Genomic DNA, 22,826 nt, shown 5'->3' on the forward strand with positions numbered 1-22,826 from the left:
AAGGGGATGAATTAGTTGTGAATGTGAAGATCGATGGGAGAGCGATCAGCGGTCGATTTAGCAGGTCTTCACTAGACCTGCTAAATCGACCCCTGGTGGATCGATCAGTAAGTGGAGACAAACCCAGAGAAATAATAGACAAGGTCCCATGGAAAGACCAATTAGGAAGAAAAGGAGTTGATGGGGGCTGACAGTTCTTAAAAGCTGTAATACTAGAGGCTCAACATCAAGCTTTTCTGACACAGAGGAAAGATAAGAGCCATGGGAGTCTAATGTGGCTGCACAAGGAGCTTTTTAGCTATCTAAAAACTAAAAGGAATACATACAGCAAATGAAAGGAGGAAGACTGTCACCAAGGAAGTATACATGGGAATAGTCTGAGCGTGTAGGGACAAAATCAGGAAAGCCAAGGCAAAGAAAAAGTTACAATTAGCAAGAAATGTTGGAGACAACAAGAAGGGATTCTTCAAATATGTCAGTCAAAAAAGAAAGATCAGGGATGGTGTTGGTCTGCTGCTCAATGGAGGTGGTGAGCTGGTAACAGAAGATTATAGAGAAGGGAGAGCTGCTGAATGCCTAATTTGCTTCAGTCTTCTCACAAAAAATAACATATGACTGGATGACTAGCAAAGTTACCACAGACAATAAAGAGGAAGGGATTCAGATTGGGATGAGTAAAGAACATGTCAGAGATCACCTGACCAACTTGAATGAATTAAAATCAGTGGGGCTGGATGCTGTTCACCCAGGGTACTGAAGTAATTATCTGAAGAAATCTTGGAGCAATTGGCAACAATATTTACAAACTCATGGATGACAAGAGAGGTCGTGGAAGACTGGAGATGGGCTAATGTAGTGCTCATCTTTAAAAAGGGGGGATCCAGCCCATCTAACATTTCTGTCCAGCCCGCCAGGCTCTTTGGCTACCCCCTTGCGATCTCCAGGCCGCTAGAAGTCCCACTGCACAGCAGGGCTCTCACGCACGCTGCTGTCATGTTTCTTCGCACCCCTGGTGGCGGGGGAGGCGGCTCTGCGCACTGCCTCCACCCCCAGCACCTTCCTCACAGCTCCCATTGGTCAGAAACTGGCCAATGGGAGCTGCAGGGGCGGTGCTTGCAGGCCTGGGCAGCGCACTGAGACCCGCTGCCCTCCTTCCCTCAAGGAGTACACAGAGACTTGTCAGCAGCGGACGGCTGCAGCCACTTACAGGAGTGATGTAGGACCATGGAATGCAGCCTGCCTGAGCCCTGCTGTGCTGCCGGCCAGGAGCCACCTGTGGTAGGTGCCTCCAGGCCAGAGCCTGCACCTCGCACCCCCTCCTACACCCCAACGCCCTGCCCCAGGTGAGAACCCCCTCCTAGATCCAAACTCCCTCCCACCCCCATGTGCACCCCAATCCCCTGCCCCAGCCTGGAGCTCCCTCCTGCACCAAACTCCCTCCCAGAGCCCAAACCCCTCACCCTCTTCTGCACCCCAACCCTCTCCACCACCCCAGAAGTCTCTCCTGCACCCAAACTCCCTCCCAGACCCTGCACTCCCTCCATCAATATAGTAGAAATGCGCAGCCCCTGGGGTAGGGGAACTAAATTCATGGAGTGGCCCCTCTGCGAAAATTATTGCCCACCCCTGTATTAATGGAATGATGTCGGATTGGAGGGAGGTCTCAAGTGGGGTTCCACAGGGATCTGTTCTGAGTCTGGTATTGTTTAACATGTTTATTAATGACTTGGATGTAGGTGTAGAGAGCAGAGTGATCAAGTTTGCAGATGACACAAAGCTAAGCATGGTTGCCAATACTTTGGAGGATAGAGCTAAAATTCAGAGGGATCTTGATAAATTGGAGAACTGACCTGTAGACAACAAAATGAAATCCAATAAAGACAAATGTCAGGTGCTACATTTAGGGAAGAAAACCCAATGCACAAATACAGATTGGGGGAAAATTTGCTTTGCAGCAACACTGCTGAGAAGGATCTGGGAGTTGTAGTGAATCACAACCTCAACATGAGTCAGCAATGCAATGCTGTTGCAAAAAAAGGAAATGCAATTTTAGGTTGCATTAATAGAGGCACAGCATGCAAGTCATGGGAGGTGACAGTACTGCTCTACTCAGCACTGGTTAGGCCTCAGCTGGAGTACTCTGTCCAGTTTTGGTCACCAATGTATAGAAAGAATACAGAAAAACTGGAAAGGATCCAGAGGCGAGCGACAAAGATGATCAAAGGGATGGAATGCAAGCCATACGAGCAAAGGCTGAAGGAACTGGATATGTTCAGTTTGGAAAAGAGGAGATTAAGGGGGGACATGATAGTGGTCTTCAGATACTTGAAAGGCTGCCATAAAGAAGATGGAGAAAAGTTCTCTCTTGCCACAGAGGGCAGGACAGGAGGAAATGGGTCAAACTACAGCATAGCAGATTTAGATTAAAACTCAGGAAAAACTTCCTTACTGTGAGAACAGCAGGACAATGGAACAGACTGCCTCGGGAGGTTGTGGCAGCTTTTTCACTGGAGGTTTTCCAGCGAAGGCTGGATAGCCATGTGTCTTGGATTGTTTAGACACAACAAATCCTATATCTTGGCAGAGGGTTAGACAAGATCAGTGGTTCTCAACCAGGGGTATGTGTATCCTTGGGAGTACACATAGGTGTTCCAGGGGGTATATCAACTCATATAGATATTTGCCTAGTTTTACAACAAGCTACATAAAAAGCACTAGCAAAGTCAGTAAAACTAAAATTTCATACAATGACTTGTTTATGCTCACTGCTCTATGTACTATACACTGAAATTCAATAAGTGTGCTGAAACACTTTTGTATTATTATGTCTGATTTTGTAAGCAAGTAGGTTTTAAGTGCAGTGAAACTTGGGGTACGCAAGACAAATTAGACTCCTGAAAGGAGTACAGTAGTCTGGAAAGGCTGAGAGCCACTGGACTAGATGACCCCTGGAGTCCCTTCTAACCATATGATTCTGTGTTCAGTAAACAGTCGGCAGGTAACAGACTAAAGAGTGAGAAAGCTTTACCAGTTGGTGTAGGGGAACTAAATTATTTTGGATCTCAAAGGAAATAAATGTGTTAACATTTTACCTTTACAGTATTTTATCTTATTTCCTTTTACAATGCAATCTCCAGCCACAAAGATTTGTTTCTCCTTTAAAATAAGAATTTCCCCCTCTTTCCTGCTCATTTGTTTTATCTGACTTGGTTAAGCCAGTGCATGGTGAGACAGAGGGTGATTTCTCCCTCTGCATTCCCTATCCTGCTTTTCAGAGAGGTTAACAAATGTTTTACACTCTCCTTCTCCTCTCCCACATTTCCTTTGAGCCAAACCACCATAGGATCAAAACTCTGCTAGCAACAACACACAAGCCTTAAATCTTATGGGAGCATTATAAACATAGAAGGCCAGGCTCTGATTTCAGTTATTCCCCGGTAAAGACAGTTACCCTCGGTTATACTGGAGAAAATCCTATCAGAATTTGAGACTGGATTTTTTATACCCATTGTCATAGGTTTAATCTTGAAATTAACAAATCATTAAGCATGTGGGGGCTTAGGAATCAATTCATGTTCCAGGCAAAGGGTTTTTAAAATTAATGCTGAACAAAAAAATAATCAGACAGTGCCTGATACCGCACAGATCCTGTTGACGTATCAATCTTTTCAGGCATTTAAAAATAATATCCAGATGCTAAAAGTAAATGTTCTATAACCAAAAAATCTCTTGGTAATAAAATTTCAAATTACAGCCCATGACAACACTTCTAAATTGCAGCTGTGATGCAGAAGCTTTGATGGAGAAAATTGTACAAGTAACACAGAAAGTAATTTGGAAAAGCAACAGAGAATAGAGGTGCTGCTAATATGAACAGATAACATGGATGGAATATTGTGTAGTGCCTTTAATCAGATTCTAGAGTATTTCATTGCCAATATCTTAAGCAATGCTGCAGTTTTATGGGGATTTCCTTGATAGTTCCTACTAGCAAATAAACCTATGGGAGAGAAAACTGAGCCAAATAATCATACGCGATGGAACTAAGAGCGTGTCAAAATGAAGCTGCACATTGCCCTTTAGTGTTATGAGTCACCCGTTTTCTCCTGCCAAACACTTCAGTAGTTAAAGGACGCCAAATGCAGAAAGTACTCCACAATTGGCAATTCGGACCGTAGGATTCAGACTGAGCCATCCCCAGGTGAAAGCTCTGTGGCCCAGTGGCTTGCATACAGGACTGAGAGTCAGGAGACCCAAGTTGACAAAAAGGTGAGAATACCTGCTCAACGACCTTGAGCAAAATTACAATTTCTCTGTGTCTCAGTTTCTCTATCGTTATACAGGCATTATAATATTAACATACCTTAGAGGGGTATTGAGGCTTAAACAATGTTTGTAAAGTTTTTTCAGAGCCTCAGACGAAAAGGGCGAGAGTAGCCCAAAGTCCTTTTTAATTTTTTTGTTCAGTAAAAATAAAAAAAAAACCCACACACATTTTTCTTTTAAATAACTCAGACCAAACACACAATTCTTCAAGACAATAAGAGACAGGTACATGTGATTTGTGGAAAGGCATTTCACTTGCAGTTAGCAAGTTACTGGTGTGTCCTGAGAGCAATATTAAACACTGAAGATTTGCATCATATCTTTAGTACCATAGTCTGTCCACACATATCAATGTTTTGTCTGTGATGTGAAACACAAGTACTTTTGGAGCCACCTTCTAGGAACCAGGAGTTGCCATAATGAATCAGACCTGTCTAATCCAGTATTCTGTCTTGCATTCCATGAATGTCTCACCTCATCCCTTATAGTAAGAAATTGGCTTAAGCCCCAAAACATAAAGTTTTATATCCCTTCCAGTACTCTTTTTGTTAGCATTAGTTATTATAATTCTGGATATTCTTGTTATAATCTTGTCTGCTCAGACTAGATATTCTAAAGGGCCCTTCTGGACTTACCATCTATGATCAATGACATCATGTCACAGTGAGTTCCACAGTCTAATGACATGTTATGTAAAATATATTTCCTCTTATCCATTCTGAATTTGTCACCTAGGGTTTTACTTAATAAAGAATAAAAAGATGGAAATATAATTAATAGTGGTCAACAAGATTTTATGTACCACAGATCTTGCCAAACAAACCTGGTATTATTCTCTGATGAGATCACAAGTTTGGTTGATAAAAGTAACTACGTAGATGTAATATACTTAGACTTCTGTAGGGCATTTGACATAGTATCGGATGACATTCTGAATTAAAAAATACCAGTATACAATATCAATAAAGCACATGTTAACTGGATTAAGGCTGACAGATCTCAAAGAGTAGTTGTCAATGGAAAATGATCATTGAATGGAGGTGTTTTCAGTGGGGTTCTGAAGAGATCAGTACTAGGCCTGAAGCTATTCAACATTTTCATCAATGGTCTGAGCTTAAATATAAAATCACCATTGAAAGCTAAAGCCAGAAATTCAAAGTAGCATTAGACACACATTTTTAATAGTGAGGGTCATTAAAACTGGAACAAGATAAGAAGGGAGAAACAGGATTCTCCATCTCTGGACGTCTTCAAATCAAGACTGGATGCCTTTCTGCAAGATCTGCTTTAGCCAAACACAAGTTATTTGGCTCAATATTGGGCTAAGAACTTGGCATATATCTGTTTTTAAAATAAACCAAGCAACTGTGCATTCTTCTGGTTTGTGATTTTCCATTTATATGGATTTAAATTTTTATGGTTAACCATTAGCTGGATAGTCAATGGGTTGGAGGCAAACTCATCAGTTTGGGATACTACTGATCATCTGAGCTGAACCACAAGTGCAAATCTGCAGCGTGTGAGACAGAGCACATTTTTTCATTTACAAAACTTTCTCATGTAGTTTGTTGGAAGTTTCCTAGGCAACATCCCCTTAAATCAACTATTCAGATTCCTCACCCACTTCTGTTCCCAAGTTTTTCCCCCCTCAATCCATGTGCTTTTAGTTGTCAGGCTTGCTCAGGTAATCCTCAGCAACAGAGGAGAGAGTGCGGACACTGGGACTTTTTATACATGAATTTGATGGGAGACAACACAGGCAATTAGCAGCTTTCCAGGTAAAGTTCATCCTATATCACCTACATACTGTCTTGTTTGTTTGCATTGATCTAGTGATGTCAAAACCATTCTTACCAATAAAACTCATCTAGAAAATTGCCTAATAAGATAATTTAGAAAATGTTTCACATTTAACATATCACAAAACACTTAAAATGCTGATCATTCCCTCCCACCCCCGAGGAGCAAACACTTTACTATCATAGCTCAGCCTCAGTGGGCTGTTAAACATCAGCAGCTGGACTTTTAGCAGTACAGAGGTCATGATAAATGAAACCACTGTGCTGGCTTCAAAACTTGCTTAATAATCTTCTCCAGACAAAGCGTTCAAAATGCATCTATTGTGGAGGACATCTGGGGAAATCTCATATTCATTTTCATTGGGAACTTACTGCCTGTTGTCAAATAAAAATAAATGAAAAACACTATAGACCATTTTAAAAAACATTCACACTGTAAACTTTTGTCCACTGTTTCCTTCTGCAGCATTGACTTTGTTTTTCTACTGTGTGAAAAAAATCAATATAGTATGGTATTGCAGTAAATTTCAGCTTGTTCTTGGCTTACTTTAAATAACTTCATTGTCTTCTTTTCCCCTGTCTGCGTCTGTTGTATTTGGCTCTTGCATTTATTAACATGAAACCAAGTTGAAAGAAAAATTTAAATATCATAAAAAGAAAAGCAGCAGGGCATCTGGCTTGCTCGGCTAAAGCCATGGATATCTTTACAATTTGCTAGGGTTTTCCACCACCCTCCACCCCACAACTTCAGCTTTCCTAGTCATTTTTGTATGCAGGAAGGCAACAAAAACTTTTCACTGATATAAAAATTTTTGCTTTGTAGACTTAAGAGGAGCTACAAGTTAAAAGAAAGCCAAAAAACACTACTAGTCAGTAGAATAAAATCAATAAAAAACCACTAGTGATTTTATTTCTTTACCGTTTAACATTTTCTTCCTTCTTAAAATGTATTTATGTATAAACCAGACAGCCTTGTCTCAACTGTGGGTTCCCACTATTCCCATTATTATGTTACAGATGGCAATGTGGAAAGGCACTCTGGACGACTTACAGGAAAGGGCCAAGCAACAGAAACAAAAAGCTCCTATGCACTTTGCTCATTTTCTGCTCTTTGTGACATAAAAATAGATCCGCGTAGGAAAACTACAGCTCCATCTGGAACACTCCTCGGGTAGTTAGACAAACAAAGTGGATAATTTCTAACAACAAAACTGAGAACTAAGGGCTTTCTGTGATAAAGGGAACTGGTTGCTCTCTCTGTTCAGTGATGGAATGAGGTGGGAGATCCACCAGCCCATGAAGGTCATCTTACTACACAAACAGCATATGTAATGGCCAACAGAAGAAAAAAGGCAAAGGGCCATTGGACTTCTTATTCCCATGGCACATCATAAACGAAGGGGACAAGTGTCACCCCATCTGTAGTTCCCTCTAACTCGTCATTACTGAAAACAAGTAAATTCTTACTTTGGTAGTTGAAGCTGCAGATGAGTTGGCCACAAGGCTTGTTATCACGTCGCTGTTCACTGTGGTGCAAGCAGCTGTGGCTGGAGTAGGCAGTCGAGAGGGAACAATTGGCAAAGGCAACAGCCCAGGTCTGTTGTTGCAGTTGCTGCTCGCTGTACTGTTACAGTTACTATTGTTCACATGATTCCCATTGGAGCTCCATTCTCGGCGATCCCACCCAGTGCGATAATCTCTTTCAAATCGGCTGTGGTGCCGTGACATCTCGATCGACTATGGCTTCTTCTCAAAGGGAACTCGAGAGCTCACCTGAAATGTTAAAAGCAAAGAGGTGTTATAAAGTAAGCCCAAAGCAAAACTCCCACTCAATCATTTGGGCCAGTCCCGCCAGTCGTCACCATGCCTATTTTGCAGTACAGGTGAAATTGTGCCAATCAAACATCAGGAGAGGGGATTATGTTTGTAGCAATCTTCATTAAAAATTGAAATGAGAGAGGTAGGATACTGACTGAACATGTGGTGGAGAGAATAGTCACTCAGTTTCCAGGGAATTCCACATGTCCAAACTTTCTAGCAGGATCTCAAGAGACAATACACAAAGAATGAAACACCAAGTTAGAAGCAATTAATCATTCAACCTCCCTGACAGCTTCCTAAAAATGTCCTTTTGAAAATTAAACCTTTCATGGATCTTGCACCAAAGAAATGTCCACCCCACCAATCCCAATGAGGGGAAGATGAAAAGAAATTTGTCATTGCTCCTGCTGCTCTCATTTATTTTAACACACACAGACTCATAGATCCATTTATAGAGTTTAAGTCCAGAAATGACCATTAGATCGTCCAGTCTGACTTTCTGTGTATCATAGCCCATTAAATTTCACCCAATTACCCTTTTATTGAGCCCAGTAACTTGTGTTTGACAAAAACAGATCTTCCAGATTTGACTGAAAGACATCAAGATGGAGAATCCACCACCTCCCTTGGTGGTTTGTTTCAGTGGTTAATCATCCTCATGGTAGAAATTTGAGCCTTATTTCCAATTTGAGTTTGTCTAGCTACAGCTTCTAGCCATTGGTTCTTGTTACAGTAGAACCTCAGAGTTACAAACACCAGCGTTATGAACTAAGTGCAGGGGTGGATTTCCAATTAGGCACAGTAGGTACGCTGGCATGGGGCGCTGGCATTCTAGGAGTGCCTTACCTCTCTAAAAACAGGTGGAACACAAAGATCAGCTGTAGTCTGGGGGGGGGGGCACTTAAGATGCTGTGCCTAGGGGTGCGGAAGATTTAAATCTGGTCCTGACTGACTGGTCAACCACACACCTCATTTGGAACCGGGAGTATGCAATCAGGCAGCAGAGAGAGACATACACACACACAAAAGTAAATAGAGTACAGTACAGTTCTGTGTTAAATGTAACCTACTAAAATAATAAAAGGAAAGTTTACAAAAAAGATTTGACAAAGTAAGGAAACTGTTTCTGTGCTTGTTTCATTTAAATTAAGATGACTAAAAGAAGCATTTTTCTTCTGCACAGTAAAGTTTCAAAGCTGTATTAAGTCAATGTTCAGTTGTAAATTTTGAAAGATCAACCATAATGTTTTGTTCAGAGTTATGAACATTTCACAATTACGAACAACCTCCATTTCCGAAGTGTTCGTAACTCTGAGGTTCTACTTCATGTCTCTCTCTGCTAGATGAAAGAGTCCTTTAGTACCCACTATTTTCTCCTCATGAAGATACTTATATATTGTAATTAAATCACCTTTGAACCTTCTTTTTGATAAATTAAACAGATTAAGCTCTTTAAGTCTCTTACTCTAAGGTATTTTCTCCAGGTCTTGAATAATTTTTGTGGCTCTTTTCTTCACCCTCTCCAATTTTTCAACATCTTTTTAAAAATATGAACACCAAAACTGAACGTAGTATTACAGTATCAGTCTCACCAAAGCCATGTAGCGAGATAAAATCACCTCCTTAGTCCTAATCACTACTACTTTTCTTATACATCCAAGGGTTGCATTAGTCCTTTTTTGCTAGAGCATTGCATTGGAAGCTCACAGTGAATTGTTTGTCCCCTCTGACCGCCCACTATGATTCCTTTTCAGTCCCTGCTTTCCATGATACAGTCCCCCATGTTGTAGGTGTGGCCTGCATTCCTTTTTTCTAGGTGTATAACTTTGCATTTGGCTGTATAATCTTTGAATGGACCCAGTTTACCAAGTAATCAAGATCACTCTGTATGACTGTCCTGTCCTCATCATCATTTACTACTCTGCCAATCTTTGTGTCATCTGCAAATTACACTAGCAGCGGGCAAGTCATCTCAGCACAGAACAGGGAAACAGAAACTCCTGAGTTCTAATCCCAGCTCTGACAATTTCACACTACATGGTGTGATGGAGTGTACCAACCCCGCACTGGCCCAGCAAGGGTTAGCCACGCACTTTGGGCCCAGGAGGCAATGCTCCCATGCACTTGCTGGGCATGCTCTGGTTGGAAGCAGTATATAAAAGGAGGAGGCTTAGCTCAGTCTGGGCTGACTAGGGAGAAGAGTGGATGCACGCTGCAGGCTCCTGCCAGGGAGCCACTAGAGGGCCAGCCTGCAGAGGCTGAAGGCGCTGAACCCCAGACAACTGCAGAGGATGAGGGAGGCGGAAGGCCGCTACCCCAGAGGAGGATCCAGAAGCAAAGGTAGGAAGTTTGTCGAGAGGGGAACCTGAACCTGAAGCCAGAAGTGCTGGTTCCATATGGCCCTGGGTTGGGACCCAGTGGAGTAGGATGGGCCGAGGTCCCTCTACTTCTTTCCACACCTATCACTAGGCCCCACTGCCCAGAAGACTATGGCAGCTACATAGACTCTGGCCACAAGGCCTTGCTGTCCTGAGGACAGGGGCAGCCTCATAGACTTTGGCCAGGAGGCGTCGCTGCCTTGAGAGCAAGGGCATTTTCATGGACTCTGGCCATTAGGCCTCACTGCGCTGAGAGCAAGGGTAGCTCTGTAGACTCTGGTTATTAGGCCTCACTGCCCTGAGGATAAGGACAGCCCCCTGATCCCTGACCGCTAGGCCTCTCTACCTTGACCACAAGGAGTTACATTCACAAAAAGGGGGCATTCTCCCTCCTTTTTCTCCCCCAATGGGCTGAAATCCCGCTACACACGGCCTCGAGCAAGTCATTTAACCCTCTCTACCTTAAAATAGTAACATTCTCCAGGTAACACTGTGACATTTGTACAGCATTAGGAAGTGAAGAATGTTATATATAAATGCTAAATACAGTTTCTCACATGAATAAATCATGAACGTTTGGTTCATTACAGAAACTCATCTATTTTACTTGCATCACACAATCCAATTTATTAGGAGATCAGTGAAACTCATTTTATATTTAAGAATGCATAAAACAAAAATGGACAAGAAAAATATCCCAACGTATGATAGCTGAAGAGATATTACTTCTTGGTATTTTTCTGCTGGATAAGGTCAGTGTTGCACTATGTGTGGTTTTACTTATCATCATGAGCAACCACAGACTGAGCAGAATTTCTGAGCACTGACACAAGCTGTCCTGTGGCTCCTATTAGCTTGTCCACCACAAATGTCTTAGCACTGTTGAGTGAGACTACTTTATCTTAAGTGTAAGGTGGAAAAAAACGTATCCAGAAAGTTCAAACCTAAGCCACTAATAGCCTGTCCTCAAGAGATATAATTCAGACATACTGTAAGACAGGAGAAAGTGAACAACTTTAGTAATAAGACACCTGGTAATACAACAGAATGGCAAGTAAAGCTGGTGCATTAGAGATGAACGTGGCCCATCAGAGACATACCATTTACTGTTAAAGACTGTTCTCCTATTGTACTAGAGGGGATTTATATCACCTTCCTTATAACAAAAGATTGGGACTATTTCTCAAGAACATAAGCAAGGAAAATTCTGCCATCTGCAGCGGTTTGTCCTTCTACTCTCTGTAGTAAAATTAAAGGAGTACTTGTGGCACCTTAGAGACTAACCAATTTATTTGAGCATAAGCTCACGAAAGCTTATGCTCAAATAAATTGGTTAGTCTCTAAGGTGCCACAAGTACTCCTTTTCTTTTTGCGAACACAGACTAACACGGCTGTTACTCTGAAACCTGTAGTAAAATTGTGCGTAGAGGCCCATATATCAGCTTTTGTAGTTGTTGTTTAGGAACCTGTTGCACCTCTTCATCCAAGAGGTGGCATTGCTTCTCTTGGGAAGGGCTGCAGGGCAAGGTTTGTCTTGAGCAGCCTATACTTCAGTAATACCCATTCAAGTACATTAGGATAGTTCTTTCGGGGGGCTCTGAGTAAACTCATGATACTCGTGTCCTGTTCAAACAGAATTTCATGGCCCCTCTGACATGCAGGTTATGAGGATGCCTCTCAACCTTTCTGAAATGACATGGAAGTGACATACCAACTTCTGATTATGGCAAAAATTAAAGGCACACTGTGCATCAACAAGGATACAGTAAACAGAACATCTTTGTCTAAATAAAAAACTTTTTAAAACATAGTGGGGGGAGATTTTCTATGAGCAATGACTGCCATCTCACAGAAAACTAGTACCAGAAATGTAGCTTTAAGGCTTAAACAATTTAAGACTTTTATAGCAGCTCTTACACCATGGTCTAAAAATACTTTACACACTGTAATCAAAAGGGGCTCTATCAACTCAAATTTACAATTTTAAAATGTACTTATCAAGCTGTGGAGAGTGGCTCACTACTGTGAGTGTCAACCTCCGGGCAGACTGTCAAGGAACTGGGCACAAACCCCAAACTGGTTGTATGTTATACAATTAGATTTCACCAATCAAGTAACAAGGGTAAACTCCTCAAGCACTATAACAGCCTTACGATGGAGTCACAGACAGTCCCCTTGGACACACCAGTCTATCTAGCCACCCAGGCAAGCTTGCCTTTGTAATAGATGGTCCCTTACATAAAAATCACACCAATATTCAGAGACTAACAAATTTATTTGAGCATAAGCTTTCATGAGCTACAGCTCACTTCATCGGATGCATCGGAAGTGAGCTGTCGCTCACGAAAGCTTATGCTCAAATAAATGTGTTAGTCTCTAAGGTGCCACAAGTCCTCCTTTTCTTTTTGCGAATACAGACTAACACGGCTGCTACTCTGAAACAATATTCAGATTACTCCAAGACCCAAACAACTTACCCCAGGTCAAGTGCTTCCTAGATCTCTCTCCAAAGACAATGCTTGTAGCCAATCCTATAATAAACAAATGAAAGGACCATTAACTAAGGGCTAGCCTACCCTAGAATCCCTACAGCAGCGCAGCTGTGTACCGATGCGGCCGTGCTGCTGCAGCGTTGCTGGTGCAGACGCTCTGTGCTGACAGGAGAGAGCTCTCCCACCACCTCTGTGAGAGGCAGCAGATGGATCACCTGCCGACATAGCACTGTCCACAGCAGCACTTCGGTTAGTGTAACTTATGTCATTTGGGGGTGGGGGGAGGCTTTTTCACACACCCCAAGTGATATAAGTTATACTGACATAAGTGCTAGTGTGTACAAGCCCTAAGAAAAAGGACTGAGAGTTATCTACAAGGCTAAAGGAAGGAAACATACACACAAATGAGTTACAATCTTAAGTTCCAAAAGGTGATAGTAGCTGTTATACATACAAGCTCCGTATTTTCGTTTTGGGCTAACCCAAGCCAAGCAGCTTGGTGATCCCTTGCTTATGCTTAGAAATATTGCCCCCTCCAAATTCCAAGCAGCATAGTGATAACAATTTCTCCTTAACAGGAATTTTTGTTCCCTTCCCCCAGCATTCCTTTTGGGCCCCCCACTACAGAAAGGACATGGACAAATTGGAGAGAGTCCAGTGGAGGGCAACGAAAATGATCAGAGGGCTGAGGCACATGACTTACAAGGAGAGGCTGAGGGAACTGGGCTTGTTTAGACTGCAGAAGAGAAGAGTGAGGGGGTGATTTGATAGCAGCCTTCAACTACCCGAAGGGGGGTTCCAGAAAGGATGGAGCTTGGCTGTTCTCAGTGGTGGCAGATGACAGAACAAGGTGCAATGGTCTCAAGTTGCAGTGGGGGAAGTCTAGGTTGGATATTAGGAAACACTATTTCACTAGGAGGGTGGTGAAGCACTGGAATGGGTTACCTAGGGAGGTGGTGGAATCTCCATCCTGAGAGGTTTTTAAGGCCCGGCTTGACAAAGCCCTGGCTGGGATGATTTAGTGGGTGTTGGTCCTGCTGTGAGCAGGGGATTGGACTAGATGACCTCCTGAGGTCTCTTCCAACCCTAACCTTATAATATGAGATACTGATATTACAAGTAGGGTTGCCAACTTTCTAATTGCACAAAACCGAACATGAACACCCTTGCCCTGCCTCCGTTCTCTGGCCCTTCCCTGAGGCCCTGCCCCTTCCCCAAGACTCCACCCCTGCTCACTTCACCCTCCCCATCACTCACTCTCCCCCACCCTCACGCACTCACTCACTCATTTTCACCAGGCTGGGGCAGGGGGTTGGGGTGTGGGAGGGGGTGAGGGTGTCAGGTGGAGTGCAGGCTTTGGGGTGGGGACGGGGATGAGGGGTGCAGGAGGGGGCTCTGGGCTGAGCCAGGGGCTTTGGGTATGGGAGGGGATACGGGCTCTGGGCTGGGGATGTGGGCTCTGGGGTGGGACCAGAAAAGAGGGGTTCAGGGTGCGAGAGGGCAATCCGGGATGGGGCAGGGGGTTGGGGTGTGGGCTCTGGAGAGGGGCTGGGGATGAGGGGTTTGGGGTGCAGGAGTGGGCTCCAGGCTGGGGCTGGGGGTTCACAGTGCGGGAGGGGGTTCTGAGTTGGAGCAGAGGGTTGGTGCACAGGAGTGGGTGCTCTGGGAAGGAGTTTGGGTGTGGGAGGAGGCTCAGGGCTGGGGCAGGGGGTTGGGGTGCAGGAGTGGTTTTGCTCTATTACTAGAGCAGAACTGACATGTCACTCAGCAGAGAGCAGTGGTAAACGTACATAAGTCAACACCTAGCAGTTTCTACTGCATGATCTAAGACACCATGCCCCCAGCAGTTCCAGGATCAGATGATACTGACAGGCAATTACACTGATAACTAGCAGAGGAAAGGATTGCAAGGAACCCATTCATTAAGAAGTTTATTTAAGACCCAATACCCTGTTTATGAGCAAACTCCTTCCACGCCACAGCTGCCACTCTTAAAAACATTTTCTGATGTTCTCAATAAAAGTTAAGATCAAACACCGGAAACATCACTGTTTCTACATATGTCATCAAACATATGCTACAAGTTTAGACATCACTTTTGGCTGAGGACAAAGATATCTGACAGCAATAAGATGTGCAGAAGTGAGATTGTGGTGATGGCTACGTAATGCATGAGAATTCAATTGTCAGTGCTTGCTATTATTATTTTTTAAATAAAAACCAATATAAAATGGTCCCATAAATAGCTGCTTTGTGGGATGAGGGGAGGTTGCTCATGAACAGGTTGTTTAATTTTGAAATATATTTATGGCCCCATGGCTCACAGGCCATCTCCCTCCCCTATTTAATTGGTGAGGCCAGAGTGACACAATGTGCAAACACACCTACACTCATAACTCAAGCTTATCCCACTGAAACTATGTAATGAATGGAGCATAATCATTACATCACTCTACATTGTATTTGTCACAATGTAGTGTGTAAGATCTCTTGAAAAACTGTACTGAAATGGGATTGCAAATTATTCTCGTCAGTAGCAGGGATGGGAGCAACCATTATAGTTAAGGATGTATATACATTTCCATCCTAACTCAATTTTCAGTGGCTCCAAAATCTTCACTTTTCAGGCTAAAAATTTCCAGGCATGTTCTCATTTCAAAGAACTTTCCTTTTGTTTTATTCATTTATTTTTAATGTGTAAGCAAAAATAAATCTTTCAGACATTCTGGACTACAAGAATGGGGGGAAAACAAATTACCCTAATTATATACAAATAACTCCTATGGTTTAATAAAAAATTACCACCAAAACACATGCATGTGTGTGTCTCTACATGCACGTGTGTGTATATATCCAGTTATGGTACTTATAAAGAATGTGGACCTGAGGCTGAAGAGGATCCTAATGGAAGCAGAAAAGAATCCACTGATTGTCCGTCATGTGGGAATAAATTATACTGCTAGATTCTTGCTAGGAAGCTTTAAGGAAGACTATGGCAGGCTGGGGAAGACGCTTAAAGAAATGGAGGCTCAGGTGATCTTCAGTGGAATTCTACCTGTCCCAACAGGAGGAGAGTGAAGGTGAGACAAGATTATGAAGATCAACAAATGGCTCAGGTAATGGTGCTAGCAAGACAGCTTTTAGGTGTTCAACAACTGGTAGGCATTCACGAACAGAGAACTGTTTGCATGGGGATGGACTCCACTTGAGTAGGGAGGGAAACAGACTTCTGGGGTGGAGGTAGGCACAACTGATCAAAAGAACTGTAAACAAGGAATTCAGGGGAAATAGTTGGGAGATGCTCATATGATCCCCGTGCCTGACTCTAATATTGAGCGAGAGGAAAATCAGCTAAAAGAGGTTATTGGAATGGAGAAAGGAACAACAGAGGGTAGAGGAACAAGAGGAAAGAAAGTGCCAATTCCACCTTCAGAAACAGGTAGGTGATACTGGCCGTAAAATGACTACCTAATCAGGTAAGGAATCTGGATGAAGCCAAGCAGGAATTACTAAGATGTCTGTACACAAATGCAAGGAATGCACTGCATAACAAAATGGGGGAACTAGAATTACTGGTGCAGGAAGTGAAACCAGATATTATAGGGAAAATGGAAATGTGGTGGAATGGTATTCACGATTGGAGTACAGGTACTGAAGGGAATGTGTTGTTCAAGAAAGACAGAAAGAAAGGAAAAGGTGATGGAGTAGCATTGTATATTAATGATGAGATAGCCTGTAAAAGAATTAGAAGTGATGGAATGCATAAAACGGAATTTGTTTGGGTCAAAATCACTTTGGGGATGAAAGGTAACAGAGTCTCCACTGGGATACAGCTTGGGGTCTGTTATAGACCCGGAGCGTCCACTTTGGATATGGATAGAAACCTCTTTAATATTTTTAATGAAATAAATACTGCCAGGAATTGTATGATTATGGGAGACTTTAATTTCCCAGATGTAGATTGGAAGACAAGTGCTACTAATAATGGTAGGACCCAGATATTTCCGGATGTTATAGCCAACAGATTTTTTCACTAAATAGTCCCTGAATCAACAAGAGGTAATGCCGTTTTAGATTTAGTATTGGTAAATAGCAATGACCTCATGCAAGAACTGGATGTAGAGGACAACCTTGGTTTGAATTAATCCAGTTTAAACTAAATGGAAGGATAAACAAAAATATATTTATAACTAGGGTCCTTAATTTCAAAAGGGCAAACTTTAAAAAATTAAGGGAATTAGTTAGGGAAGTTGACTGGACTGAAGAACTCAACTGAATGTGGAGGAGGCTTGGAATTGCTTTAAGTCCAAATTCCAAAAACTATCTGAACCCTGCATCTCAAGCAAGGGGGAAAATTGTAGGGAAAGGTTGCAGAGCAAACTGGATGAACAAGTATCTCAAACAGGTTATTAAGAGAAAGCAGAAAGCCTGGAAAGAATGGAAGAAGGGATGGATCAGCAAGGAAAGCTACCCCTTGGAGGTCAGAAAGTGTAGGGTAAAAGTAAGAATTGCCAAAAGCCAAGCAGAGTTGGACCTTGCAAAGGAAATTAAAATCAATAGTAAAAGGTTCTTTAGACATATAAATAAAAAGAAAACAAGGAAAGAAGAAGTGGGACCACTAAACACTGAGGATGGTGTGGAGATTATGATAATCTAGGCATGGCCCAACATCTAAATGAATACTTTGCCTCAGCTTTTAATAAGGGTAATAAGAAGCTTGGGGGCAGTAGCAAGGTGGGTAATGGGAACGAGGATATGGAACCAGAAATTACCACATCTAAGGTAGAAGCCAAACTCAAACAGCTTAATGGGACCAAACTGGGGAGCCTGGATAACCTCCATCCAACAATATTAAAGGAACTGGCACATGAAATTGAAAGCCCAACAGCAAGGACTTTTAATGAATCTATAAACTTGGGAGTCATACCTTGTGCCTGGAGAATTGCAAATACAATATGTATATTTTAAAAAGGGGAGGGGAAGAATTCCAGAAGCGATAGTCCCATTACTTTGACCTCAATTGAATGCAAGATCCTAAAACAAATCTTGAAAGAGAGAGTAATTAAAGACATATAGGCAAACAATAATTGAGATAAAATACAACATGGTTTTACAAAAGATTTTTGCCAAGGTTTTACTAGATCGCACGCCCTGGTTCTCATGGGTGACTTTAATTTTCCTGATATCTGCTGGGAGAGCAGTACAGCGGTGCATAGACAATCCAGGAAGTTTTTGGAAAGCATAGGGGACAATTTCCTGGTGCAAGTGCTAGAGGAGCCAACTAGGGGGGGAGCTTTTCTTGACCTGCTGCTCACAAACCGGGAAGAATTAGTAGGGGAAGCAAAAGTGGATGGGAATCTGGGAGGCAGTGACCATGAGCTGGTCGAGTTCAGGATCCTGACACAGGGAAGAAAGGTAAGCAGCAGGATACGGACCCTGGACTTCAGGAAAGCAGACTTCGACTCCCTCAGGGAATGGATGGGTAGGATCCCCTGGGGGACTAACATGAAGGGGAAAGGAGTCCAGGAGAGCTGGCTGTATTTCAAGGAATTCCTGTTAAGGTTACAGGGACAAACCATCCCAATGTGTCGAAAGAATAGTAAATATGGCAGGCGACCAGCTTGGCTTAACGGTGAAATCCTAGCGGATCTTAAACATAAAAAAGAAGCTTACAAGAAGTGGAAGGTTGGACATATGACCAGGGAAGAGTATAAAAATATTGCTCAGGCATGTAGGAATGAAATCAGGAGGGCCAAATTGCACCTGGAGCTGCGGCTAGCGAGAGATGTCAAGAGTAACAAGAAGGGTTTCTTCAGGTATGTTGGCAACAAGAAGAAAGCCAAGGAAAGTGTGGGCCCCTTAATGAATGAGGGAGGCAACCTAGTGACAGAGGATGTGGAAAAAGGTAATATACTCAGTGCTTTTTTTGCCTCTGTCTTCACTAACAAGGTCAGCTCCCAGACTGCTGCGCATGGGGAATAGATGGCCAGCCCTCTGTGGAGAAAGAGCTGGTTAGGGACTATTTAGAAAAGCTGGACGTGCACAAGTCCATGGGGCCGGACGAGTTGCATCCGAGAGTGCTAAAGGAATTGGCGGCTGTGATTGCAGAGCCATTGGCCATTATCTTTGAAAACTCGTGGCGAACGGGGGAAGTCCCGGATGACTGGAAAAAGGCTAATGTAGTGCCCATCTTTAAAAAAGGGAAGAAGGAGGATCCTGGGAACTACAGGCCAGTCAGCCTCACCTCAGTCCCCGGAAAAATCATGGAGCAGGTCCTCAAAGAATCTATCCTGAAGCACTTATATGAGAGGAAAGTGATCAGGAACAGTCAGCATGGATTCACCAAGGGAAGGTCATGCCTGACTAATCGCCTTCTATGATGAGATTACTGGTTCTGTGGATGAAGGGAAAGCAGTGGATGTATTGTTTCTTGACTTTAGCAAAGCTTTTGACACGGTCTCCCACAGTATTCTTCTCAGCAAGTTAAAGAAGAATGGGCTGGATGAATGCACTATAAGGTGGGTAGAAAGTTGGCTAGATTGTTGGGCTCAACGGGTAGTGATCATTGGCTCCATGTCTAGTTGGCAGCCGGTGTCAAGTGGAGTGCCCCAGGGGTCGGTCCTGGGGCCGGTTTTGTTCAATATCTTCATAAATGATCTGGAGGATGGTGTGGATTGCACTCTCAGCAAATTTGCAGATGATACTAAACTGGGAGGAGTGGTAGATACGCTGGAGGGCAGGGATAGGATACAGAGGGACCTAGACAAATTGGAGGATTGGGCCAAAAGAAATCTGATAAGGTTCAATAAGGATAAGTGCAGGGTCCTGCACTTAGGACGGAAGAACGCAATGCACAGCTACAGACTAGGGACCGAATGGCTAGGGAGCAGTTCTGCAGAAAAGGACCTAGGGGGTCAGTGGATGAGAAGCTGGATATGAGTCAGCAGTGTGCCCTTGTTGCCAAGAAGGCCAATGGCATTTTGGGATGGATAAGTAGGGGCATAGCCAGCAGATCGAGGGACGTGATCGTCCCCGTCTATTCGACATTGGTGAGGCCTCATCTGGAGTACTGTGTCCAGTTTTGGGCCCCACACTACAAGAAGGATGTGGATAAATTGGAGAGAGTCCAGCGAAGGGCAACAAAAATGATTAGGGGTCTGGAACACATGACTTATGAGGAGAGGCTGAGGGAACTGGGATTGTTTAGTCTGCAGAAGAGAAGAATGAGGGGGGATTTGATAGCTGCTTTCAACTACCTGAGAGGTGGTTCCAGAGAGGATGGTTCTAGACTATTCTCAGTGGTAGAAGAGGACAGGACAAGGAGTAATGGTCTCAAGTTGCAGAGGGGGAGGTTTAGGTTGGATATTAGGAAAAACTTTTTCCACTAGGAAGGTGGTGAAACACTGGAATGCATTACCTAGGGAGGTGGTAGAATCTCCTTCCTTAGAAGTTTTCAAGGTCAGGCTTGACAAAGCCCTGGCTGGGATGATTTAATTGGGGATTGGTCCTGCTTTGAGCAGGGGGTTGGACTAGATGACCTCCTGAGGTCCCCTCCAACCCTGATATTCTATGATTCTATGATTTTATGAAAAGGTAGATCATGCCAGCCCAATCTGATCTCTTTGAGAAGATAACTGATTTTCTAGACAAAGAAAAAATAGTAGATCTAATCTACCTGGATTTCAATAAAGCATTTGATACACTTCCACATTGGAAATTAAACTGGAGAAGGTAGGGATTAACATAAAAACTGAAAGGTGAGTAAGCAACTGGTTGAAGGCGAGACTATAACAGGTCATGCTGAAAGGTGAACTGTCAAGCTGGAAGGAGGTTAATAATGGAGTTCCTCAAGGATCAGTCTTGGGAACAGTCTTGTTTAATGTTTTCATTAATGACCTTGGCACAAAAAGTGGGAGCATGTTAATAAAATTTACAATGACACAAAATTGAGAGGTATTGCCAATACAAAGGATGATTGGAATATCATACAAGACGATTTGGATGACCTTTAAAACAGTAGTAATAGAAATACAGTAACTCCTTGCTTTATGTTGTAGTTATGTTCCTGAAAAATGCTACTTTAAGCGAAATGATGTTAAGCAAATCCAATTTCCCCGTAAGAATTAATGTAAATAGTGGGGGTTAGGTTCCAGGGAAATTTTTTTGCCAGACAAAAGACTATTTTTATATATACACACACATATACACAGTATACATTTTAAACAAACCATGTAATACTGTGCACAGCAATGATGATTGTGAAGCTTGGTTGAGGTGGTGAAGTCAGAGGGTGGAAGAGGGTGGGATATTTCCCAGGGAATGCCTTACTGCTAAATGATGAACTAGCACTCGGCTGAGCCCTCAAGGGTTAACACACTGTTGTTAATGTAGCCTCACACTCCACAAGCAGGATGAATGGAGGGAGGGGAGACAGCATGGCAGAAAGAGCTGGGACACACACCCTGTGTGTGTGAGAGAGATGAGCATTGCCCCTTTAAGTATGCTGACACCACTCTAAGTACACTGCCTTTTTAAGTAGATCAACAAGTTGAGATAGCAGCTGCTGCCAGCAAGCTCCCTCCCTCTTGAGCCCTGTCATATCCACCCCTGCTCTGCAGAGATAAGGTACAGGAGCTGGGGGAGGGGGACACCCTGACATTAGCACCCATCTGCCTCCCTCCCCCGCCACACTGCACAGCAAGCAGGAGGCTCCTGGGAGCAGCTCCAAGGCAGAGGGCAGGAGCAGCACATGGCAGTGGGGAGAGGGACAGCTGAACTGCCGGCAATTGACAGCCTGCTGGGCGGCTGCTGCACAGGGAACTTAGGGAAGCGGGGAGCTGATACGCAGGCTGCCGGACCACCTTGATTCCAAGCCCCACCACCTAGCTCCAGCACGCTGCTCTTCCTGCAAGCAATGGACAAAGCAGGCAGCTGCCAAACAATGTTATAAGAGAGCATTGCGAGTATGTTCCCTAATTGATCAGCAATGTAACAATGAAACAACGTTAACCAGGACGACTTTAAGGGAGGAGTTACTGTAGAATGAAATTTAATCGTGAAAATGCAATGTCATGCACTTAGGGACTAACAACAAGAATGTTTGCTATACGCTGGGGATGTATCAGTTGGAAATAACAGAGGAGGAGGAAAACCTGGGTATATTGGTCAATCACAGGATAACTACAAGCCACCAGTGTGATGCAGCTGTGAAAAAAGCTAATGCAGTCCTTGGATGCAACAGGCAATGTATTTCCAGAGAGATAGGGAAGTGTTATTATCATTACAGAAGGCACTGGTGAGACGTCATCTGGAATACCATGTGTAATTCTCGTCTCCCATGTTTAAGAAAGATTAATTCAAACTGGAACAGGTACGGCAAAGGGCTACTAGGATGATTAGAGGAACAGAGAACCTACATTACGAGAGGAGACTTAAGGAGCTTGGCTTCTTTACCCTAACAAAATAAAGGTTGAAGGGAATCTGATTGCTCTCTATATATACATATCAGAGGGAACAACATCAGGGAGGGAGAGGAGTTATTTAATTTAAATGCCAGTGCTGGCACAAGAACAAATGTGTATAAACTGGCCATCAATAAGTTTAGGCTTGAAATTAGACAAAGGTTTCTAACCAACAGAGGAGTGAAGTTCTGGAATAGCCTTCCATAAGAAATAATGTAGGTAAAAAATCTTAACTGTTTTAAGACTGAGCCTGATAAATTTGTGGAGGGGATGGTATGATGAGGTTGTCTACAACAGCATGTGGCCCATCTGCAACTGTTCATAGCAAATATCTGGAGAAGAGACACTAGGTGGGGAGAATTTGAGTTACTACAGAGAATTCTTTCCCAGGTTTCTGGTTGGTGGGTTTTGCCCATATGCTCAGGATCAAACTGACTGCCATATTTGGAGTCTGGAACGTTTCCCCCCCACACACACCCAAGTCAGATTGGCAAAGACTCTGAGATTTTTTGTCTTCCTTTGCAGCATGGGGCACAGATCACTTGCAGT

At 43.2% G+C, this 22,826-nt stretch overlaps 1 protein-coding gene across 11 annotated transcripts in view; it reads right to left on the bottom strand.

Annotated features, from left to right (window-relative positions):
* The window catches only part of KLHL29 (kelch like family member 29), a 601,388-nt gene that overhangs the window by 381,841 nt on the left and 196,721 nt on the right, over positions 1 to 22,826 (bottom strand). For 8 of the 11 annotated variants that reach the window (XM_073335864.2, XM_073335869.2, XM_073335868.2 and 5 more), the window contains one exon: positions 7,593 to 7,898. The exons of 1 other annotated variant lie outside the window; for it this stretch is intronic. In XM_073335864.2, the coding sequence (XP_073191965.1) occupies positions 7,593 to 7,853 (261 nt within the window). In that variant the 5' untranslated portion in view covers positions 7,854 to 7,898. Of the gene's footprint in view, positions 1 to 7,592; positions 7,899 to 12,801; positions 12,856 to 22,826 lie in introns of those variants that run through there. 2 more of the 11 variants (XM_073335854.2, XM_073335870.2) reach the window with 2 other exon arrangements.

Source organism: Lepidochelys kempii, chromosome 3, assembly GCF_965140285.1.
Source record: "Lepidochelys kempii isolate rLepKem1 chromosome 3, rLepKem1.hap1, whole genome shotgun sequence".
Taxonomy (NCBI): Eukaryota; Metazoa; Chordata; order Testudines; family Cheloniidae; genus Lepidochelys; species Lepidochelys kempii.